Here is a 24,160-nt window from a genome sequence, read left to right as displayed (position 1 = left end):
GTATTTTTATAGATTTCAGAGAGGAAGGGAGAGGGAAAGATAGAAACATCAATGATGAGAATCATTTATCAGCTGCCTCCTGCATGCCCCTTACTGGGGGTCAAGCCCAAAACTCAGGCATGTGCCCTGACTGGGAATCGAACCTCCTGGTCCTCAGGTCAATGCTCAACCACTGAGCCACACCAGCTGGACTAAGCTGCATTTTTATACATCAATAACAAACTACCAGAAAGAGAAATTAAAAAAGCAATTTCATTTACAATTGCATCAAAAATAATAAAATACCTAGAAATAAATTTAACCAAGGAAGTAAAAGACCTGGACTCAGAAAACTATTAAACACTGAATCAAGAATCTGAAGATATAAATGGAAATACAGTGCTCATAAATAGGAGGAACTGGTATCATTAAAATGTCCATACTACCCAAAGCAATCTACATATTTAATGCAATACCTATCAAAATACCAATAACATTTTCACAGAGCTAGAAAAAAAATCCTAAAATTTATATGAAAGGAAAAGAGACCCTGAATAGTCAAAGTAATCTTGAGAAAGATTAAAGTTGGAGGTATCACTGATGTGAAACTATAGTACAAAGCTATAGTAATTAAAACAGCATGGTACTGGCACAAAAACTGATACATAGATCAATGGAACAGAATAGAGTCCAAAAATAAACCAATATCTACATGATCAATTAATCTATGACAAAGGAAGCAAAAATATACAACGGGGCAAAGACAGTATCTTCAAAATTAGGAAAACCTGATAAATACATGTAAAAAATGAAAATGGATCATTTTGCAAGTTATAAATGTCTAATTACTATGTTGTACATCTAACACTAATATAGCATTGTATCATAATAAATAAAAAAAATAAAAATAAAACAAAACGTCCTTGCCAGTGTGGCACAGAGGTTAGAGTGTCGTCCTCTGCACCAAGGGTTGTTTTGGTTTGATTTCCGGCCAGGGCACATACCAAGGTTTTGTGTTCAATCCTGGTTGGGGTGCATATGGGAGGCAACCAGTTGATGTTTCTCACATCAATGTTTCTCTCTCTCTCTTGCTTCCTCTATATCTAGAATCAATAATAATAATAATAAAACACCCAAAAACACATCCTCAGGTAAGAATTAAAAAGAAAAAAGTAAAGAAAAATGGGGCACAGTCTCTATTATTGTTGGTTTTCTTACTTTCTGTCAGTTTGTGCTTCATGTATGTATTTTGGTTCTCTGTTATTAGGTGCACATGTTTATGTTTATATTATGATGGACTCACCCATTTATGATTATAAAACGTCCCCTCTTTATTTTAACATTTTTCTTTTTAAAGTCTATTTATAAAGTTATGTTTTTGTTGACATGCATCTGTATTGAACATATACAAACATTTTTTCTTGTCATTATTCACTAACAACATAGTATAAAAACTATTTACATAGCATTAAGTATTTTAATATAATCTAGAGATTTAAAGTTTAAGGTAGGATGTGTGTATGTTATATACAAATACTACACCATCTATATAAAGAACTTGAGTGGTCATGGCTTATGGTATCAGCAGGGAGTCTTGTAACCAATGCTCCGTGGATACCAAGGAATGACTGTATCCTCGTTTTTAAGCCAAAACAGTATTATGTTCAACAGGCATGCAAAATAAAGCATCTTAACTAACATGTATGAAAATAATTTTATAAATATAATTCCATAACAGAGAAGGGGAAAAGATGATTCCATGAAAATGTTTATCAGATATAACTGAAAAGTCATTTTAACAGCATAAAAATGACAAAAACTTTTTACTAAAAAATATTTGAAAATTTATACTAAAAATATAACTGAATTAATCTCACCCATTTTAAATAACTGTAAATAACCAAGTCAGAGAAGCAAAAGTATAACATGGGACTTTGATGTTTTTAGCACTAATATTTAAGAACAAATAAGAACAAGTTTCACTTAAAAGGAATCCAATCTTTCCTTTAGCTAATTCTATTATTGCCATTTTATTTGTCTGTTAAGCAAAACAGTTAAATGACTTCCAATTATAAAGACAGGTTAACATTGTAATAACTTTTACTAAGGTAATAACTTTTAGAAAGCTTTCAATTAAAAAAAAAATCTATTCAATAGGAAAACCACCAGTTATTAACCTCACTGTGTATTTAGAAAGGATTAAAAATACACATTTCCAGGGACACAAAACTGTACCAAAAGTATTTCCTTACAAAGTAACTTTACAGAACAATACAACTTGACTTATACAAAGACATATATATTGACATGTTAGCTTTAATACACAATTCAGATGTGTTGGAACCAACTTTCTAGCAGGGCCTTATTGCATTGATATGGAAGTGTACAACTTCTTTAAATCTTTAAAAATAGTAATAAAAAATTACAAAATAATGCAAATGTAGAATTAAGGCTGAGACTATATAATCTAGTATTAATAGAATTAAACAATACTTATAAAAATGGATGCTGTGGCCTATTTTATATATACAAGGGTAAAGTCTTTAGAAATTTAAAATGCTACTGCTGTCACAAGTTCACTCATGTAGTTACTATTTTTTTTCATGTATTTTAACATTTGAATTCCCAGATACCTGGTGCTCTTTCTTTTCTCTTTTGAATTCTTCATTCAGTTTCCTCACATATTTAAATTAAATACCTAACCTCTGGAACTTTCCTTAGGCACAACCAACAAGAGTTTTGTTAAATAAATTTACACAAAAGTAATAAAAAAATTTGTTTCCAAGAAATAGTTCTAGCAAATTCATAGTAATCATATTGAAAATAATTCATAAACTTTTCTTCAGGATTAATCAATGCTATGTGCCAATTTTACAGTCACTGCTATATTTGCACATTTTCCTCTGACACATTTGCAAGATAATGACAAGCAAAGGGCACGTGGACTGGAATAATTACAGAAAATGCATATCATCCAGTAAGAGTCATAAAATTGAATGGTTGCTTCCAGTCCCATCTGGACAGACATGGAAATGAATGCCCAGGTGCTTGTACTGTCCCCATATAGGTATTCAGTCTGGTAAATCATCTCCTTAGTCTTCCAAAACAGAGCTGCCGAAGGCAGGGTATTCATCTGAGACCAAGGTCCCCTCTTCTCTGTCACCTTTCACACATTTGTTTTGGTTACAGTTCTGGTCATAATGGAAAAAGAAAAAAAACATAATAAATTATATAAGTCAAAGTTTTCCTTTCCCAAACTCCCTCATTAGACCTGTATGGTTAAATATCCATACAGGATATTTGGGCTATTATGATAATTCTTTGTATAAACATATTTAATTAAGTCTTTGTACATAATCACTTCTTTGACATGTATGGGGGGGAAAAAAGTAAAAAAGCCTTAAAATAAAAGCAGCAAACATATATAGAAGGGGTAATTTGTAACAGTTTTTTACAATGGTGTACCTCAGACACCAAATCTGAAGATTTTCACTTACTTATCCCCCTTTTCCTTAAATGAAATTATAATATAATTTAAAAAATTAACAATTATAATGCTTATTACAAAAGTTATAAAGACAAGGAAAAAGAAAAAAAACATGAACAAATACTTATATTTCTATTTACATAGAGATGAACATAGTGAATACCTTGCATATAAATCTATGCAGATGTTTTCATTCAGGTATATCTAAATAATTTATTTTTTAATGTTAGTTCCTTAAACTTCTATTTCCAAAAAGATACACATTTTTTATAAAGCTAATTTTTTATCTTTATGAGTAGAAAATGAATTAGAAAACTTAAGTCTCTATTAAAGAAAATGAGTCTACTATGTAGTAGTATTCCATAGTGCTAAGTATATTTTGTCGACTGTACAGTCCACTAAAATCCACCTTGGAATGTCATGAGTTAATATGCAGTGTTTTTCTTTAATGTTCACAAAAGTTTCTATAATGTTTCTCTTATAATGAATTAAAATAAATAACATCTTAAAGTTGATGAAATATGGTAATAACTATAAAAGCTTATAATATATAACTATGTAATACACATATGTAAATATAAATAAAAACATACACACACATTTTGTTGCTATTTCCTACTATTTAATTTGTTCCTGACTGTATGGATGAAATATACCATTATTTCAATAGTAAGATGCTGCTCAAATGTTTTAATGTTTTTGCGATGGTGTGAGATTAGTCCAAAATTTATGGAGTATATGATTGTGTATGAGAAAATTACTAAACACTAATTTATGTTTTATATAGAAACTTATGAAATTTAAATTTTAAATGAAAATTTAGAGTGATTTTAAATTTCCCAAAGATAAACAAGATGCAAAAAGGGAGAAAGCCATAGGCTAGAATATACCAAATTTTCAACCTAAAACTTCTAACACTGCCAACACAAAGCTAAACAATAATGGCGACCTTTTGATGTCTGCACTAATAATAATGGTTCTCCCTTTCACTCTCTGAGAAAATTTACACTCTTCCACCTTTCCTTGACAGTGAGGGGTGACCAGGCCGTTGGGAGGGGCAGTTGGGGGCGACCAGGCTGGCAGGGAAGCAGTTAGGGACAACCAGGCCAGCAGGGGGGGCAGTTAGGGGTGATCAGGATGGTGATCAGGATGGCGATCAGCAGGGGGGCAGGTAGGGGTGATCAGGATGGTTAAGGGTGATCAGACTGACAGGGGGCAGTTAGGGGCGATCAGGCAGGCAGGCAGCTGTACAGTTAGGAGCCAACGGTTCTGGATTGTGAGAGGGACGTCAAAACCGGCAGTTGGACATCCTCCGAGGCATCCTGGATTGGAGAGGGACCTGGTTGGGCTGAGGGGACTCCACCCCTGTGCACAAATTCATGCATCGGGCCTCTAGTGTAAATAAAGGGGCTTGGATACAAATTCCAAATACCACAGTCTCAAAGGAACTCCTTCTCTAAGGTTAATATTAGACATGCTTACAGGAAAAGGCTATATTTAAACTTTTTAAAATAATATACAAGAAACCCTTATACCATGGTATCCTTCTGTGTGAGGGCCTCACTAATATCTAATCTAAAAAGGATAATTTTCTTACTATTGAGTTAGGTTACAGATGGCTTTGTTGTTTTTTTGGTGAGCTATCTAAATGGTATATGATTTTCTAAACCAAACATGATATGCAATTTTAAAATAAGTAATGTAAAATGGTTTTGCATATTCTATACTTATCAAGTTGCTGATCCTATGAAGCAGAATGCAGTTTTTTTTAAAGTTAAGCCAAACAACAGAAGAGCAATTTAAATATTAACTTTTAACATATAAAAATAAACTATTAAACTTTCCAAATAATTAGCAAACATTATGTAGAAAACGGAGTATCCTAGAAGAATTTAATGATTATGTTTTCTTTCATTATACATCACTTGGTTCAATTAAAAAAAATGCTAATTCCAGATCAAGGGGGAAATTAGAAATAAACTCATGCTATTTTTTAAAGCATAATGAGACAAGACTTTTGATAAACTAATCAATGTTAAGTCTCAGATCATAAATAGACTCACCTATTTTGTCTTGTAATTTCTCTTCTCATTCTTTTAGGAGGATTTGGACAATCTGCCATTTCAACCTTTGCTGGATGAAATAAGGAGTCACTGCACTTACGCATGGGAGTTATACCTATAACGATAGAAAATTAACTTTTAGAAGACTGAAATTGTAAGCAAGAAAAGCAAATACAGTGCTAACTGGTTTGGTTCAGTGTCGGCCTGTGGACTGAAGGGTCCCGGGTTCAATTCCAGTCAAGGACACATGCCCAGGTTGCAGGCTTGATCCCCAGTAGGGAGGAGTGCAGGAGGCAGTAAATCAATGATTCTCATCATTGACGTTTTTGTCTCTCTCCTTCACTGAAATGAATATATATATATATATATATATATATATATATATATATATATATGAAAAGCAAACACATCTTAAAATTTATAGATGAAGAATAAATAATACTGAGAATGATTCTTACTACTCCTGCTGAGAGAATAGTTTAAACCACTTGTTAGATGACTTAGAAGTCAAGAGTCTGTAGATTTAAGTTCTGGATCATTCGCATTCTTTCGTATGGTTGAACCTCTTTAATCATTAATATTCATCTTCATGCTAACAAAATAGACGTTAACAAAAAGTAAGCACATACCTAGAAGCTGTTGCTCCATTAGTTTCAGAGTTTTCTCTCGTTCATCAAGTTCTTGTTTTTTCTTCTTCATTTCTGGAGATTGCAGGTACTCTAATTCACTGTTAAGTTCCTTGGTCAAACTGTTCAACTTGTCCAGAGCATTACGATACTGTTGAAGAAGATCTGCAAAGAAACCAAAGGCATTTGATTTAAAACTACTGATATCATGAAATTAGGGTTTTAGGAAATAAGAATTAGCAACATTGGGTACTACCATGTTTCCCCGAAAATAAGACATCCTCCGAAAATAAGACCTACTTACAGGTTTTCTTCTGAGTGAAATATAAGCCACCCCCCCCCCCCCAGGCTAAACATGAGAGATTTGGTCCACTGATTCTGAAAGAAATGGAGTCACAAGAAATTCACCAGGAAATTCAGGAATTGGATTGTTATGATGATGTTCCAGAAGATGATGACATGACTGTCACTGAATAAATGAATAAATTCTTGATACTGTAGGATTCACAGTTTGTCTGGTTTGTGTTGACAACTACCGTACTGTATACAGGTAATAAATTTCCTTTATTTTCATTTAACAATAAATGTGTACCGTATTCTTCTTCATGGAAAAATAAGACATCCCCTGAAAATAAGACCTAGTGCATCTTTGGGAGCAAAAATTAATATAAGACACTGTCTTATTTCCGGGGAAATAGGGTATGTTACAGTAACATGTGGGAACTATTTTTAAGGTCACAAAGCATTCAATGTAAATAAATGAAATAAAAAAGCACACTTTAGACCTGAGCACAAAACTATTAACCTGCTAAATTTTAATTTTCTTCAATTGCTTAGCTTTAATAAATTCATTTCTGTGTAAGGAGTTTTCTACATCAAAGTGCTCTGTAACGTGTCTGATCTAACTCCATAGACACATTGAGGAGGGATGCTAATGCATTAAAGGAAAACTGTCAGAAAACCCCTGTTCCTAACAGACGTAACTGTTACCTTAAACACAGCTTTCAAAGATGCACTTTTGATAGAATACTTTTTTTAAAAAAAATTTAACTTTCCTTATATTACTTTTCTTAAAATGTAGTGCAACACAGACAATAGTGTGGTGATAGCCAGAGGAGAGGGGGGTGAGGCTAAGTGGAGGGGGCAAAGGCAGAGGAGGGGAAGAGGGATGGAAAGAGTTTTTGTTTAGGGCAATGGGCGTACGATGCAGTCTGTAAATGAAGTTTCATTGAGTTGTATACTTAAAACTTGTATTGTTTTGTGAACCAATGTCACCCCAATAAATTCAATTAAAAAAAAGTAAATGTATTAAATTATTCAAATTTGAGACTATTGTCTGTCTGTATAATTTACTTGATACTAAATATTAAATACAGTGACTACACTGTAGTCTAGGGTTAGCAAACTACAGTCCATGGGCCAAGAATGCTTTATACAATTATAAATGGTTATATTCTAAATGGTTATATAAATACCTTAATACTACCCTTGATTTTACTTCTTGGCTCACAAACCTTAAAATATTTAATGTCTGGCACAAAAATGACCAATATTCATGAAAATAAAGTGTAGTTTACATATAAAAGCGTGAAAGATATTATTTAAGAGTCGGGTGATAGTCTTTTTACTTTTTCAAATTGATTTTAGAAAGGGGAAGGGGGAAAGATGGGGGAAGAAAGAGGCAGGGAGGGAGGGGGAGAAAATGAATGTATGAGAAACATTGACAGGCTGGCCCTCCGAACATGCCAGGATGGAGGATGGAACCAGCAACCTGGGTGTGCCCTGACCAGGAATCAAACGCCACCTTTTGGTGCACACAACAATGCTACAAACATCTGAGCCACATGGGCCAGGGCTAAGTGTCTGCTTTTTAACTAAAGAATTTAATGTATTTACATGTTACTCGAGATCTTATTTCTAATCATCTTATTTTGTAACATGTAAATATTCATTTCTTCTATTTTTTTACTCTGATTTGCTGTTACCTCATATTAAATATTACAATGTAAAACACTATGTAGGCAAAATTATTTGAAGACACTCTGCTTGTAATTGTGTTAGTACAATTTTTGTGGAGGTAGTGTAATTGAAAATTGTTTTTCTCTGCAAACATCCCATGATACACTAGAAGGAGGATCCTCAAAGCTCTGTTTTATCTGGTCTTTTACTATGCTGGTTGACTCATGGGGGAAAATCTCACTCCTAGGAGTTGTAGAATCTGAGTAGTGTTAAAAGATGCACTCCAGGGTGAAGGTGAAAGAAACTCAAAGCTGCTGAAAGTCTCAGAGCCATTTCTGGTTTTGTCCTTGTCTGTTGCCAATCTTCTTTGAATCTGTGATTGCTTCCAGTTTCCTTCTAATACATTTCCTTCTTGCTTCAAGTGGCCAGGGCTGCCTGCTATTGCTTACAACCAAAAGTACTTTGTACACATCAGTAATCTTAAACTGTCTTGTTTGATTTTTAAAAACTTATTTCTCAAATATTTGAATTTTCATGATTGAATCATTAGTCTGAATATGGACTGTATCTTTGAAATATATATCCAAAGGATTAAGTATCTGTTATATTTCTGAAGTCCTTGTATTATCTGTCAACCTTACATATAAAAACAATGGGCCCAATAGAGCACACAAATCTTTAATTACAATATTTTCTTCTCTAAAGTCTACAGATAATGCCTTATGGTTATACTGATATCCAGGTACCCAGGTAAACTGGAAATTCTGTTTGTGTGGCACTTGTGTATGGAACACAGCATAAACTGTAGTGCTAGAGTGATTAAGGGTTGAGGCTTTTTTATGTCGATTCACTGCTTTCCCCCCCTAACTTCTTATCATTTATTTAGATGTTCATTTACTGTCTACAAAGAAGATTTTTGTAAGCATTCAATGCCATCATAAACTGAAGTAATGGGCCTCTGTATTGTGTATCATTTTAATTTTCTATATATTGTGATATTTTGACATCTTTAAAAACCTTTCTGGCTGGGAAGCAGACTGCCCCTCCCAGAGTTAGCCAATACTTGAAGATAGCAAAGGGCCCGGTGTACCTTTGATATGTAACTAATCCAGAGCCAAACCTCCTCTATCTGGCCTGTGCACACCAAGACCCAATATTCTTCTGCCTTATCATCTCAGGGCCGGTTATCAGGCAACTACCTAGACCACGCCTATAACCCAAAGCCCATTGGAATGGCTCATCCTGTAGTATGTGGCTTTCCCTCAGAAACTCCTATAAAGGCTGTGGCCTCAGCATTCTCCTTCCTGTCTTCTGCCTCTTAACCACATGTGTGTTTTTCCATGTGGCCCGGCACGGTGTGTGGTAACTTCTGTCTCTAGGACCTGTGAGTGTCATAAACTTTGTTTTCCAGTCTTCCCTTTCTCCTGTTATAGCTGCACCTGACTAACCATCTCATAAAAGAATATAAAATAACTTTTTCCCACTACGTTTCCCACCTACTATTCTAAAATCGCTGGGGGCTGAAGTAACAACAAAAAACTGAATACTATCCAAATTCCTCAACAGTGGAATAAAGAAATAAACTATGGTATATTTACACAATGGAATACAATCCTGCAATGTAAATGAACTACAATTATACACACAGTATTGAGTGAACAAAACCAGACACACAAAAGAATATGCAATGCATGATTCCATTCACATAAGGCAGTGTTTCCCAAAGTGTGGTATGCGTACCCCCAGGGGCACAGGAAGAGTTTGGTGGGGGTACGCATTGCACCAGAGTTTGGTGGGGATATGCACTGCACCGTGCTTAGCTGCGCCTAATTCTACGTTCTCATGAGTATGAGGGGCACTCAGTGTTACAAAAATTATAGAAGGGGTACACATATGTCAAAAGTTTGGGAAACATTGACATAAAATACAAAAATGAACAAACTAATCTATGCTATTTTAAGTTAAGAAAGTTATTTTCTGAAGAGAGAAGTTGTTTATCTTGTGAAAATTTATCAAGCAGTATGTCATGAAATGTACATGTTTCTGTATGTTTGTCATGCTTTAATACAATTTAAGAACAAAATATGGTATATATACACAACAGAATATTACTCAATCCTAAAAAGAAAGGGTTTTCTGATAACGTGGATGCACCTGGAAGGCATTAAGCTAAGTGAAATAAATAAGCGAGTCACAAAAGGACAAATACTGTATGAGTCCACTTATATAATGGGCCTAGAATACTCGAATTCACAGAAAAGAAACCCTAGTAGCTGTCAGGACACCAGGGTAAGGGGTCAAGAGGAGCAGCTGTTTAATGGGTACAGAGTTTCCGTTTCAAGGTTTGAAGACTGGTTGCACAACAATGTGAATGTACTTAATACTACTGAACTACACATTTAAAAATGGTTAAGATGGTAAATTTTATGTGATTTACCACATTTTTATAAAATATTAATAACAACAAACCGCTTTTTTGCTGAAAAAGTAGGTACCCAAGTATATTAAAGCTACAATATATAAAATTAAGAGCAAATAGGCTCTAAGGTAATAGCCTGGAGCAGGCTTCCTGAGAAAGTACAGGTGACCTTTAGATAACATAGGTTAGGGGTGCTGACCACTTCTCCCCCCTCCTCTGAATCCCAAAATTCACAGATGCCCAAGTCCCTTACAAAACATGGCATAGAACAAGGAATAGAGTCAGCCCTCCACATCTGTGAAATCCCAACTGCAGATGGAAAATACTGTTTTCAATCTGCTGTTGGTTGGCTCCAAGGATGCAAAACCTGGAGATATAGAGGGACAACTGTATATTAAGTGAAAAAAAAATCCTCATGTAAGTAGACATACAATTCAAACCTGTATTGTTCAAGTGTCATCTGTATATACACTTCAGAGCACAGATATAAAAACAATTACATGGCTAACTAAAAAGAGCTCATAGAAGGGAAAATGGGGGAGGTCACATGTCATGAACAAAAACATCTTATTCATATTTGTTTTTTTTGTTTTAAATATATTTTATTGATTTTTTACAGAGAGGAAGGGAGAGGGATAGAGAGTTAGAAACATCGATGAGAGAATCATCAATCAGCCGCCTCTTGCACACCCCCTACTGGGGATGTGCCCGCAACCAAGGTACATGCCCTTGACCGGAATCAAACCTGGGACCTTTCGGTCCTCAGGCTGATGCTCTAATCCACTGAGCCAAACTGGTTTCGTCTTATTCATATTTGTTACTGGATTATTTTTCATGTTAGAATATCAATACACAAGCCCCAGATAAAGAATTAAAATTAAATGGGAAATTGTTATTTAGGAACTTATCCAACTTACCTATTTGTTGCCCTAAGACCAGGCACTGCTTTGGTACTGGAGCTCCAAATACCATTCCCCGAAGTTTGTCCATTGGGGGAGCTTTATTCTGAAGGCCCCCAAACTTTCCATTACTTCGAATGCGATCTCCATCTCTTGTGAGCAGGGTAGGGCAGTGTGTGATTTTAACCACCTATTTTAAATAAACAGATATTAATTAGTGAGTCCATAAAACTTATTTCAATTGTTCTAAGAAAGGAGAAATCATTTAAGAATTCTGAGATTAGAAATGACATGCCCATGCTAGTATTTATATATTTTAATAAGCTAGTGATGTATAAGATGAATTGGGGAAAAACAAAGGCAGGGCAATAAGTTAATATGAATGATTCTCAAGTGTTAGCCTAAGTTAGAATAGTGACAGCACAAATGGAAAAAAGTGAAACTGACAGTTTGCTTGATAAGAAGGAAGAGAGAGGGACCAGCAAGAGTAGGCTGTGCTTCTGAAAGCTATGGCAGTATCAAGGCAGAATCAGTAGCTTCTGTTAAATACAAATTTTACAGATGACAAAAAAAAAAAAAAGCAGAGAAGAAAATACAAACTGAAAATAATAGTGCTTAATCTTTAGTGGACAATACTACAATACACACACACACACATAATTGATTTTAGAGAGGAAAGGAGGGAGAGGGAGAGAGAGATAGAAACTTCAATGATGAGAGAGCATCACTGATCTGCTGCCTCCTGCACAACCTCCACTGGGGATCGAGCCGCAACCTGGACATGTGCTGACCGAGAATCAAACCATATCCTCCCATTCATAGGTTGACACTCAACAACTGAGCCATGACAGCTGGGCTGCTTTCCTAATTTTTAACACTTTTATTTCTTGAATTATATTAAACATATTTTTAAAGCCTGCTCTGTGTTCAATATAGAAATTATTTCAGTTCAAAGATAAAGATGAATTCCTCCAGAGAGAATCTGTGTTTCCTCTGATCATATATCTAAGGACACTATCAGTTCAGCACCATATGAAACCAAATATTTACCTTCAGATTTTTTAGACCATCCAAATATTATGAATGCAGGCTACAGACAGACATGAGGGCAAACCTGTTATACTTTGATAGGGCAACCTATTAAATTCTCCAGGAAAACAATTTAATCTTTTTTTCTTTTCTTCTTCTTAAAACCAAAGGTTCAAGAGAGGCAATTTGCTTGCAGTCTCCAGGGACACTTGGAATTGAGACCAAAGTAGCAGGTATATTTCTTTGTTTACTCTTACACTAAGGGTTAACCCTTTGGGAGTTCCAGTTTATTGGGAAAGGATCATCTATCACTACTTGGAGAAACTCACAGATATATGGGAATAATATGTGTTACTGTTTAAAGCAACTTTTGGAATGTTTGTTATATAGTAATAGATGACTGAAACATGTATACTGCCCAACTGTGCCTTCTAAGATGTTATGGATTGAATTATATGTCAAAATTCTTAGGTTCAAGTCCTAACCCGTATCCCTCAGGATGTGATCTTATCTAAAGGTAAGGTCTTTACAGAAGCAAGCAAGTTAAAGTGTGGTAATTAGCCCTGGCCAGTGTTGCTCATTGGTCAGAGTATCAACCAGCACACTCAAGGGTCGTGTGTTCTATTCCCAGTCAGGGCACATACCTGGGTTGCAGGTTTGATCCCTGGCCCCCGTCAGGGCATGTCTGGGAGGCAATCAATCTTTGTACCTCTCTCACATCAATGTTTCTCTCTCTCTTTTCTTCACCTCCTTCCTTCCCTCTCTCTACTCTCTCTCTTAAAAAAAAAGAGAGAAAAAGACAGCCCCAATTCAATGAATGGTGCCTTTACAAAAAGGAGATATAGTTATGCACAGATATAAATAGAAGCCGACAAAACAAGGACAGAGGCCTGAAAGATATTCTTCTCTCACAGCCCTCAGAAAGAATCAACCCTGTTCAGACCTTGAATATGGATTTCAAACCTCTAGAACTGAGACACAATAAATTTCTGTAGTTTAAGCTACCCAGTCTGTGGTACTTTGTTACAGTAGCCCCAACAACTAATAAAAAAGGGATACATAAAAATACATTTCTACCAACATTAATGATAGCACTCTTTTCCAATTTCCAATACCATCATCAATAATAGATATTAGTTTTTGAGTCTTCGATAATTTCATAGCCCCCAAACATGCATGATTTTAACTTGTATGATGGCCCATTCATTATTTTACTCAATTTTATGTTGCTTATTGATATGTAGGATTTAAATGGGTTTTCACAAGGTTACTTAATCATTTTCACATTTATCATAAAATAACTTTTTCCCCCATATAGGTCTACAATATATTAAATTTAAAAAATACATAATAGAATTAGAGCTACAAGTTAAAAATGAATTCAATACATACCTCTCTTCTATAATGATTGGCAGCATCCAAATTATCCAAAATAATGGTGTCTCCTAATAGCATACCAAACACTAAAAAATTCAATAAACAAAATTTTAACTTATAACATATTCTTTTATTATATTAAAATATTAACACACACTGAACATTTTTTAAACAAAGACTGCTAGTTTAGAATTTTATTCAACACTTTCCTATAATTGGAAAAAATTAGAGAATTAAATATTAATAAAATTGTTACTTATAAATGAAATAAGAACATAAATTCCATAATCCGTAATTTATATGTCTGGATCACATATAAATTATAAAATAAAGTCACCATAATTTCCTTCACCTGTTTCACAATGTTCTACGTTATCTGGAAACGTTAACAAATCTCGAGCAAAGACTGGATCTCCAATGGGTCTAAAATATAATTTTCCATTTCGGTAATGAGGCAAAGGTCTGAATGAAAAGAAAAATTTAAAAAGTATTAAACAAAACTCAAAACTTTTAAATTAAAAAATATAAAATATGAGAAACATGAAGATATTGCATATTACTGTAATCATTAAATCAACTCTCCATCCACAAGTAAAACTCCTAAATGATTATGCCCTTCGAAATGAGTTTATGTGTGTGTGTATGTGCTTGTGTGTATGTTTCATATAAATTACATTTAATTAGCAAATTAAACATGGTCAGCATATATAATTCATCTTAATGAAGTATACACATTTGTGATGAAGATAAAGATAGAATAATGTTGATGAGTCACTTCTCTCTTTTAGGCATCTTTTTGAGAAATTATTTTAAAATTCCATGCTTAGTTTAAATATGTATATTACTGCAGGGAAAAAAATTACTTCCACTTTTTCCTAACCTTCTCCAATCTGGAAGAGTCTTCTTATAAATAGAATCAAGTGGCAACACTTGCTGACGACCTTGGGTTTCGTCATAGATACGACGCGCAGCATCAGTGGTCAAGGTGACAACACAATCCATATCACTTGCCAGATGCCAAGAAATAACCATTGCAGCTCTATCATCTTCAATTTGTGCCAGGTGTGCAATCTATAATCCATTAAAAAAAACAACTATAAAACTCTAAATATATAAAAATTTGATAATAAATATTTTAAAAATCCAAGTCTAAGGAGTAAAAACACTTCTCTGGAACACTCACATAATTTTCACAAAAAATTATCAAACTTTAAAAACTTACTGGTTTGAATATCAAACTATTCTGTTGTTAATTTTGGAAAGAATTGTTGTACAAATTAAACTCCAATAAATTTTACAAATGAGCAAATAAAAATTTTTTTGTACTATTACCTGATAATTAATGAAGTACACTTTTCACCTTTACTATCTCCACAATTGGGAATGTGTTTTAATTAAGTAACCTTAAAATACATTTAAGTAATATGCATCTACAATAAATGGACTTTAAGATTCAATTAAACATAAATATAGTTACATACCATACCCTTCTAAGTAGATATTTTACTCCACTACTAGAGAGTTTTGTTCAGAAAACTAGTCTAAATGTCACAAATAAGAAGAATTTCTTCTGCTTAAAAGAACACTTTGGAGTTTAGGCTAAATAAGCACCCTCCTATTTACTAATACCTTAGTCACAAGCATTCTTGCTCAAAATACAACAGGGTTGAAATTTTGAGAACAATTTAAAAATTTCATTCACTGCACTGGAATGGTGGAATGATCACATCTAACCTTTATTCATACCTGCCCTAGCAATGAGAAAGTAGTCTGTCACTCTTAGAAACATCATGATGTCCACCTTTGTACTCCAATTCTCTTGAAGTTAGTGGAAAACAGACATGCAGAGAAACTAGCAAATGTAAATGAAGATAAAAAATATGTCCTAGCAAACAAAGGAATGATTGGTAGTGGCAAATCAAATTAGGTGATCTCATTCTATTTTTGACCGCAAGTGCTAGGACAGATAGGTGTCTACTTTGTGATTATTCACAAGTTACCCTAATCTTATAACTGCAATAATTAATTCTAAATGAAGATATGATTGGGAGCTTTCAGTAGACTCCTTAAAACTATATACTATCTCCGTGAGTTTTCAGGCAATATAAAATATATATATATATATTTAAATCGAATGCTTTTTAAGATGTACACTTGCTATTTTTAAGTTGTATAACACGATGTTCTGTTCAAGCCTTAACTACTTCTTAACTACTTTTTTAGTTTTAAGTGTACCCCACCTATTTTCATGGATGCTACTAATTCTTTCTTAGGAGTAAGACATAAATGGCACTTAAAAAAATAAAAAGGAGCTCTGTGATGTGGCTCAATGTGTGAATACTGTAGACCTATGAACCAAGAAGTCATCAGTTCAATTCTTGGTTGGGGCACATGCCAGGGTTGCAGGTTCAATTCCGAGCAGCAGGAAGCAGCTGATGGATGTTTTTCTCTTATCAATGTTTCCATCTCTCTACCCCTCTGCCTTACCCTCTCTCTAAAATCAATAAAAACATATTTTAAACAACAGAAATATAGATGGAATCTCAAGATATTTGCAATTAAAAAAAAAAGAAAAAAAGATATTTGCAATTAAGAGGGCAACATTAAAATATCCAAGATAATGGAAGTATTTCACCATGTTAAAATATACATCATAAATCTTCTGTCTCCTACTATATTTCACACTTATTTTTTCTAGTTCTAGGATAAATGCCAGGAAAAAACAAACAAACAAACAAACATTTTTTTAAAAAGGAATCAAGGAAAGGAGATTAAGCATGATTTGGGGAAAAAAATTCTCTTGCTGGATAGGAAAGGGCTGCTGAGATGACAGAAGAAACTATATAAAACAAAATTTCAAAGGCTTCCTCTCTGATTTTTTAGAGATGTGATGAAAAACGCCTGATTGGAAGACTTAAAAATACATTCTGCTACATTTTATTTTAAACTATGATAAAAAATCTTAACATATTGAGCAAGAATTTTGTATTAAACGAACCACTGAATGTGGAATGTTAGTACCTGAAAACAGGCTATTAGAAGTATCAATATGCTTAGAATCATAGGACTGCTTTTTTCTATAAAGACTGATTCTTACTATCAATTCTATAAATTGGCTAAAAGGAATAACAATTAAAAAAATTTAATTATAAACTGTTTTCGGTTTATAAATTTACATTCTTTTTAAAAATGTGTTTTTATTAATTTCAGAGAGGAAAGGAGAGGGAGAAAGAGAAACATCAATGATGAGAGGGAATCATGGATTGGCTGCCTCTTGCACACCCCTCATTGGGGATCGAGCCTGCAAACCTGCCATGTGCTCTTGACTGGAATTGAAACTGGGACCCTTCAGTCTGCAAGCCGATGCTCTAACCACAGAGCCAGAAACGACTAGGGCACAAATTTACATTCTTAACTTTTCAATTATATTTGGGGTTTGAAATATAAGGTAACTTGGTTTCAGTAGTAAACACTACCATTCCCTTTGAGAGTAACCACTACCCCTATTTTCAGAATGCAGTTTGTGATGTTAAGGAACCATTTATAGATTTTTTTACAGAGAGGAAGGGAGAGAGATAGAGAGCGAAACATCGACCAGCTGCCTCTTGCACACCCCCTACTGGGGATGTGCCCACAACCAATGCACATGCCCTTGACCAGAATCGAACCTGGGACCTTTCAGTCCACAGACCGACGCTCTACCACTGAGCCAAACCGGCTTCGGCTAAGGAACCATTTTTAAAGAAACTGTCATGGACTCTGGAGTTAGACTTAGGTTTATGTCTAAGTTCTGCTTCTTAACAACTATATATTGACAAGTTATTTAAGTTTTCTGAACTTCAATTTCCTCGTGTAAAAGTAGAAATATAAACAATCACAGTGGTTGTAAAAGAATAATGTATAAAGGCAATTAAAAACAATAATAGCACTGTCCAGGGTGGTTCAGTGGTTTGAGTGCCACAGGGTAGTTTCCTGGTCAAGGGCAAGTACCTAGGTTGCAGGTTTGATCCCCAGGCCCAATCCGGGCACATTTGGGAGGCAACCAATAGATGTGTCTCAAATTGATGTTTCTAGATCTCTCTCCCTGTCCCTTCTACTCTTTCTAAAAATCAACGGGGGAAAAATACTCTGGTGAAGATTAAAAAATACACACCAAACAGTAATAAACAGCACTGACTTTGGAGTTAAAGACTGGCTGGGCTTGAGTTCAGGCTCTGACTCTTGCTATATAACTTTGAGCAAGTTTTTAAATCTCTCTGTGTCTCAGTTTCAGTTTCCTCAGTTTTAAAGCAGAGGTAAAAGCAGAAAGCTAAGTTTAACAAGTGAGACACACATACATATACCAGAAACCTTAACACCATTAAAAACTGAAGATGTTAGGGACACTTCTATAAGAAATACTTTCTATTGAAAAGTATTCAGGATTAAATAATGGCAGGATGAAAATAAAAATAAAATTCTGACAAAAGGATAACCAAAAAGAGAACAAAAGAAAGGGAAAATTGGCACTATTTTGGCAGCAAACATATAAGAGTTCTGTTGTTACTATTGTTTTTTCTTAAGTTCTAAGAAAATCTAAGAATTCATTCTCTAACAATATTAGACTCAGATATATTAGATAAATTCTGATCTTTCTCTTTCTCCTGTTGTCTCACTAAAGTCTGAGTCACATAGAAAGGTCTTGGATCTATAAAGCCATGTGACATGAAAGCATTTCTAAGTAGGTAATAAGCCTTGAATTAAGATATGTTAACAATTTCTACCACAGCAGAAAGAATTATGGAATTAAGAATGCATTTCAAGTTTTATATTCTTCCGAATCCCTATTATGATAATGAGAACAACTAATTTATTGGGGGAAAAATACAAAGAAACACTATCTTATTATCATGTAATTTTAAAACACATTTTGAACAAAACAAGATAATAAAATGTGCTGCCTCTTAAACACATACCTTTCCCAAAACATTTCCACTGCTTTTAGTATAGTTTGGAAGGGTACATGATCTTCTTGGCTTTTTCTTTAGTTCTTCTTGTTCTAATATCTTTCTTTTTAAAACTGCTTCAATGTATGGCACCTGTAATTTATAAAGGAAAATTAACTACAAGGCCAATTACTCTTGTACCAGGGCAGTCATAATGAGAACAAAGAAAAATCAATAATTTGGACAACTCAATAACAAAGTTACTAAGCAGGCAGTACTTTAAACCACGGGTAGCAAACCTTTTTTTCTGCCAAGGGCCGTTTAAATATTTACAATATCATTCGAGGGCCATACAAAACTATCAGCTTAAAAATTAGCCTGCTATATTTGGTCAAACATTTACTTACCTCACCCTCTCTGTCTTGGCAGGGTCAGAACAAGTGGGCCATACAAGGGCCAGATGTTCCCCTCACTCCCGCTTTAAAAGAATATGGTTATAGAATGTAAAACTTCCATTCACCTCACTGATTTCTTTTCTATCTTAAGAAATACACAGCCTATAATAGTACTTCTTTTTGCAAGTGAGTTATCCTATCTAATAAAAGAATAATATGCAGATTGACCATCACTCCTAAAAAAAAAGAGTGCTTTTTGTAAATTTTACTGATTTCAGAGAGGAAGATCCTGCCCCCATGTGAATACAAGATGGCCACAAGATGGCCAGCAGGGGTAGTTGGGAGGGACTAAGCCTTCAAGGGAGGGCAGTTGTGAGTGATCAGGCAAGCAGCGGAGGGCAGTTGGGAGGCACCAGGCCTGCAAGGGAGGGCAGTTGGGGGTGATAAGATCAGCAGAGGAGGGAAGTTGGGGGCAAACAGGCTGGCGGGGAGTGGGGGGGCAATTAGATATCAATCAGGCTGGCATGGGAGTGGTTAGGGGGTGATCAGGCTGGCTGGCGGGCAGGCAGAAGCAGTTAGGGGCAATCAGGAAAGCAGGCAGGTGAGCAATTGGGAGCCAGCAGTCCTGGATTGTGAAAGGGATGTCTGATGGGCAGTCGGACATCCCTTGAGGGGTCCCAGATTGGAGAGGGTGCAGGCTGGGCTGAGGAACCCCCCCCAATGCCTGAATTTCGTGCACTGGGCCTCTAGTATAGTACATAAAAGAACACAATTTTAAAATACTCTATTGTCTTTTGTTACTTTATTTTTTTTGCCACCACACATATTGGTTATAATTTACATAGTCTCTTCAGTGCAGTTATCAAGTTGTTGTATTATTAATTTTATTTATTGGTGTTATTACATTAGAAATACCAACTGCAGCCTGGTTGATGTGGCTCAGTGGTTGAGCACTGACCTATGAATCAGGAAGTTATAATACCTAGTCAGGGCAAATGCCCAAGTTAGATCCCCAGTTGGGGGCGTCCAGGATGCAGCTGATAAAAGATTCTCTCTCATCATTGATTTTTCTTATATATATATCTCTCTCTCCCTTCCTCTCTGAAATCAGTAAAATTTTAAAAAAGCAAAAAACAAAAAACACACATAAAAAAAAATCAAACCTGAAATTTATTTGAAAAGAGAACTCTATCATTTTGCTAGCCTCTTTTTATTGTCTAGTACAGTGGTTGGCAAACTGTGGCTTGCGAGCCACATGTGGCTCATGAGCCGGGGTTTGCCGCTCTGTTGACTAATGAGTTTGCCAACCACTGCTAGGGAAAAACACTTAAAAAACATTTTAATAACTAATATCTTTAACCTGAAGTTAAAACTTCTGGGTCAGAACAAGTTTGCCAACCACTGGTCTAGTAAGTGACTAGACTACAATCCATGTGTCTTAGTATCTAAAAGTAATAGTGCCCATAAAATTCCTAATATGAATTGCAAAAAAAATAAACTAGAATAAAAAAAATTCACATACACTGGAAAACTGTACCTGTTGTGTTGTAGGAATGTCAATATTATTTGTTTTTAGTTCATTTCGCAACTGGGCCTCTTTTGATTTTGCTACTTCAACTTGGCCTAAAATTAAAAAGAAACAAAAAATCCCTTGCATCAATGTGCAAAATAAAAATACTTTTAGAAATATTTTCAGTCTCTTTTACTGTCTTCCTTCTAATGAATGTCCTAAAATAAAATCTAAAATTAAGATTCCGCTCTAATATACAAAAATAAAAAAAATTAATTGGTTAAGAGATATTACTATTATACTAAAAACTCCAAATAATCTTGGATAACTTATTTAATTCTAATCCACATGCCTATCTATATATACAAACAGGCAATCCTTGGGTTATGTTGGACTAGACGTATGTCGTTTTGTAGTTATGTCTCCATCTCCCATTTATTTATTAAAAAGAAAAAAAGGTGCGTCATTTCGACGTATGTACCTATATGCTTTATGTTTTTTATTATTTACTGTATTTACAAGTAAAGGTCAGGAATTGTTATTTTCCTTTAACATTTTTTTTTTTTTACTGTTTTACTTCATTACTGCTATGTATGTGCTCCATGTGAGTGATGTAGGCACTTATATAGGTAGGTTCTGACTTAAGGTGAAAACACGTTACCTTGCGCCATTGGAATAGATCTCTGACGGAACCTGAGGGCCTACTGTATGCAAATAGACGGAACAGCGGAACAACTGAGCCACTGGTCACTAAGACATGCACTGATCACCAGAGGGTGTTAGCAGTGGATGGAACATGGTGGGTGTGGGACATAGCGGAATGGTGCAGCAGGTGAGTGGGGGTGCCAGACCAAGATGGGGTGCCAGTTGCTGTCATCGGGGTGATCCTCTGGGGGTTATTGAAAATTCTTTGCTCCCAGGTGCTGGGGTACCGCCCAGTGCTTGCACCCACTACCAGCGCTGGAGCCGCTGCTCACATCTGTTGCCAGTGCCTGGCACCAGCCCCAATCGCTTGGCGCCATCAACAGATGCCAACGGTAACCGCTGGCCCCGATCACCCCTCAGGGTTTCTCCACCTACCCCTGCTCCTGAGGGACAATCAGGGCCAGCAGCCGCCTCTTGCACTTGCTGCTGGCGAAGGCCCCACTTGCACCCACTGTGGCACTAGAGCCGCCACTCACACCCACTGCCAGTGCTGGTCCTGCTCACACCTGCAACCGGCACTCGGTGCAGGTCCCAATCGCTTGGCGCCATTAACAGGTGTCAGCAGTGGCTGCTGGCCCCAATTGCCCAAGGGCTTCTCCTTCTTCTCCTGCTCGTTAGGGGTAATCAGGACAGCAGCTGCTGCTTGCTCCTGCTATTGGCACTGGACTCAATAGCTCTGCACTGTCAGCGAGTGCCAGCAGGGCCAGTACCATCAGTGTGTGGGAGAGGTGATGATGGGAGCGGGGCTGCCAGCTGACAGGGTATCAGGAAGGGCCTCAGTGGGAGGGGCCAGGCAGGGGAGCGGGGGATGGGCAGAGACGTGCTTCTGTGCCCACCATAGCCTCATGGCCCACAGTTCCTTTCAAGGTGCATGAATTCATGCACTGTGCCCCTAGTCTACATATATATAAGCCTACGTGACTGGACAACCTGCCAGAAGCTATGATGCACACTGACCACCAGGGGGCAGATGCTCAATACAGGTGCTTCCCCCTGGTGGTCAGTGCGCTCCCATAGCAGGAGCACGGCCAGATGCCAAGCTCGGCTGGAGAGCCTCTCTCAAAGACACTTCCCCTGCTCACCCGAGCAGTGGAGGCAGGAGGTGCAGGGGGGTTGGGATAAGCGGGAGTGGCTTGGTGCCCAGCCCAGGCTCTTCCCTGGCTGCCTGCCGCTTCACGCACTGCTTTGTGCTGTGCGGGACTGATGTGGACAGCGGGCTGGAGCCTGATGAGGTGGCAGGTAAGGCTAGGCTATGGCAGTGAGGAGGTCCACTGATCCCCACAGGTCAGGCTGAGGGACAATATCGGTGGCATTTGTGCACGGGGCCTCTAGTATATAATATACACATACAAGGTTGTTGCAAGAAACAAATAAAATTTTACTTAGTTCCTATTATCTTCTTAATACCCTTAACCTTAGAAAGATAATACAAAAGTGAGTGTTCATTGATGGAGGCAGTACATATTTGTTGGTAAATGGGTCAAAATTTTAACTATATAATTAACATAGAGCCAAAAAAAAAAAAAAAATCTGACAAATGGAAAGAGATGTCAGAGCATAACTCATCAAATGCCTTAGAAGTATACAAACATTAAAATTTGCAGCAAACATTCCATGTATTGATTAAAAAATAATACATTTCTATATCAATGTATGCTGTCCTGAACACCTCCATAGTGTGGAATATTTAAGATATTTTAAGTAAAACACACAGTTTCATTACTCAAATAAAAATCACATTACATATCTCCCAGTGATATTGTCATCTAATATCACTGCCAGAACCTGGAATTGGATATAAACATTATGCCAAGGCCTTAAATTTCCACAGATTTACCATTCTTAGAAATCTTGAATTTTTGTAGGTAAACAGGATATAAATTCACTTGAAGTAAAGAAATACTTCATCTTAAGTAGCTCAATTGAGGAACAGTGCAAACCACTATTACTACCTTTCTGCAGGTTCTGCAGTTCACTTGTAGTTTAGGAAAGTAGACAATGCTTATCTCATGGTCTCAACATTCTGCTTCATCACTCCCCCATCATATTTTTTATTACCTTTGAATACAAAATGACTTACACTTCATTTCATCAATAAGCTGTTTGCTGGTTTCAAATACAGTTCTATACATTTCAATAGATTGAGATAATTCATCCTTTTGTTTTGCAAATGCTAGCATTTGTTGCTGCTTCTTAACATCTAAAAAGAAACATTCAGATAATTTAATTCAATTAAAAATTGTGACTTTTAAGTATTTCATAACATGACTAACTAATAAGCACAATATTAATGGAAAGCAAATCAAATAACACAAACACTAAGAATTTAATCCTCTATTTTCCTAGAAACTTACCATTAGAAAACATAAATGGTAGAATATATGATTCTAATGATCTTGATAAATCTGGTAGCTGAGGCTCAAATATAATAAAGTATTCAGTACTATCTTTTCCAGGACTATTTTCTGCCAGCACTAGACTCTGTGTAAATAAAAAGACAGTAACAAAAAAAAAAAGTTAAAAAGATATTTGTCAACATTTAAACATTATACCTTTTATTGTGCTGTTTCCCAACAAGTGGTAAATTTTAACATTGATCAATCCTTAAGATTAAACATTTTACATTTTGATATTGGTTAAAAAACAAAAATGATCTTATCAGTAAATGTATATGCAAAAACATATACAATGGAAGATTACAAGAAAAAGTATCTTTTTTTTTAGACCTTAGAAATACCTTCCTGATTCAAACCTTTTAAGTTGAAGCAGTGTGAAACAGTTGATGGT

The 24,160-nt window shown here is 35.7% G+C and overlaps 1 protein-coding gene across 3 annotated transcripts in view; it reads right to left on the bottom strand.

Annotated features, from left to right (window-relative positions):
- Positions 1 to 1,674: 1,674 nt before the first annotated feature.
- The window catches only part of SMCHD1 (structural maintenance of chromosomes flexible hinge domain containing 1), a 108,060-nt gene continuing 85,574 nt past the window's right edge, over positions 1,675 to 24,160 (bottom strand). For 2 of the 3 annotated variants that reach the window (XM_084888066.1, XM_084888064.1), the window contains 11 exons: positions 23,728 to 23,854; positions 23,454 to 23,573; positions 20,681 to 20,781; positions 18,794 to 18,916; positions 14,719 to 14,909; positions 14,191 to 14,300; positions 13,854 to 13,924; positions 11,451 to 11,622; positions 6,159 to 6,320; positions 5,530 to 5,644; positions 1,675 to 3,170 (listed from right to left, as the gene is read on the bottom strand). In XM_084888066.1, the coding sequence (XP_084744192.1) occupies positions 3,146 to 3,170; positions 5,530 to 5,644; positions 6,159 to 6,320; positions 11,451 to 11,622; positions 13,854 to 13,924; positions 14,191 to 14,300; positions 14,719 to 14,909; positions 18,794 to 18,916; positions 20,681 to 20,781; positions 23,454 to 23,573; positions 23,728 to 23,854 (1,317 nt within the window). In that variant the 3' untranslated portion in view covers positions 1,675 to 3,145. The remainder of the gene's footprint in view (positions 3,171 to 5,529; positions 5,645 to 6,158; positions 6,321 to 11,450; positions 11,623 to 13,853; positions 13,925 to 14,190; positions 14,301 to 14,718; positions 14,910 to 18,793; positions 18,917 to 20,680; positions 20,782 to 23,453; positions 23,574 to 23,727; positions 23,855 to 24,160) is intronic. The other variant, XM_084888065.1, reaches the window with a different exon arrangement.

The sequence above is a fragment of the Pipistrellus hanaki genome, assembly GCF_964339955.1.
Source record: "Pipistrellus hanaki genome assembly, chromosome: 6".
In the NCBI taxonomy this organism is placed as follows: Eukaryota; Metazoa; Chordata; class Mammalia; order Chiroptera; family Vespertilionidae; genus Pipistrellus; species Pipistrellus hanaki.
The sequence above is the reverse complement of the archived record's forward strand: the minus strand, read 5'-3'. Positions and strand labels throughout refer to the sequence as shown.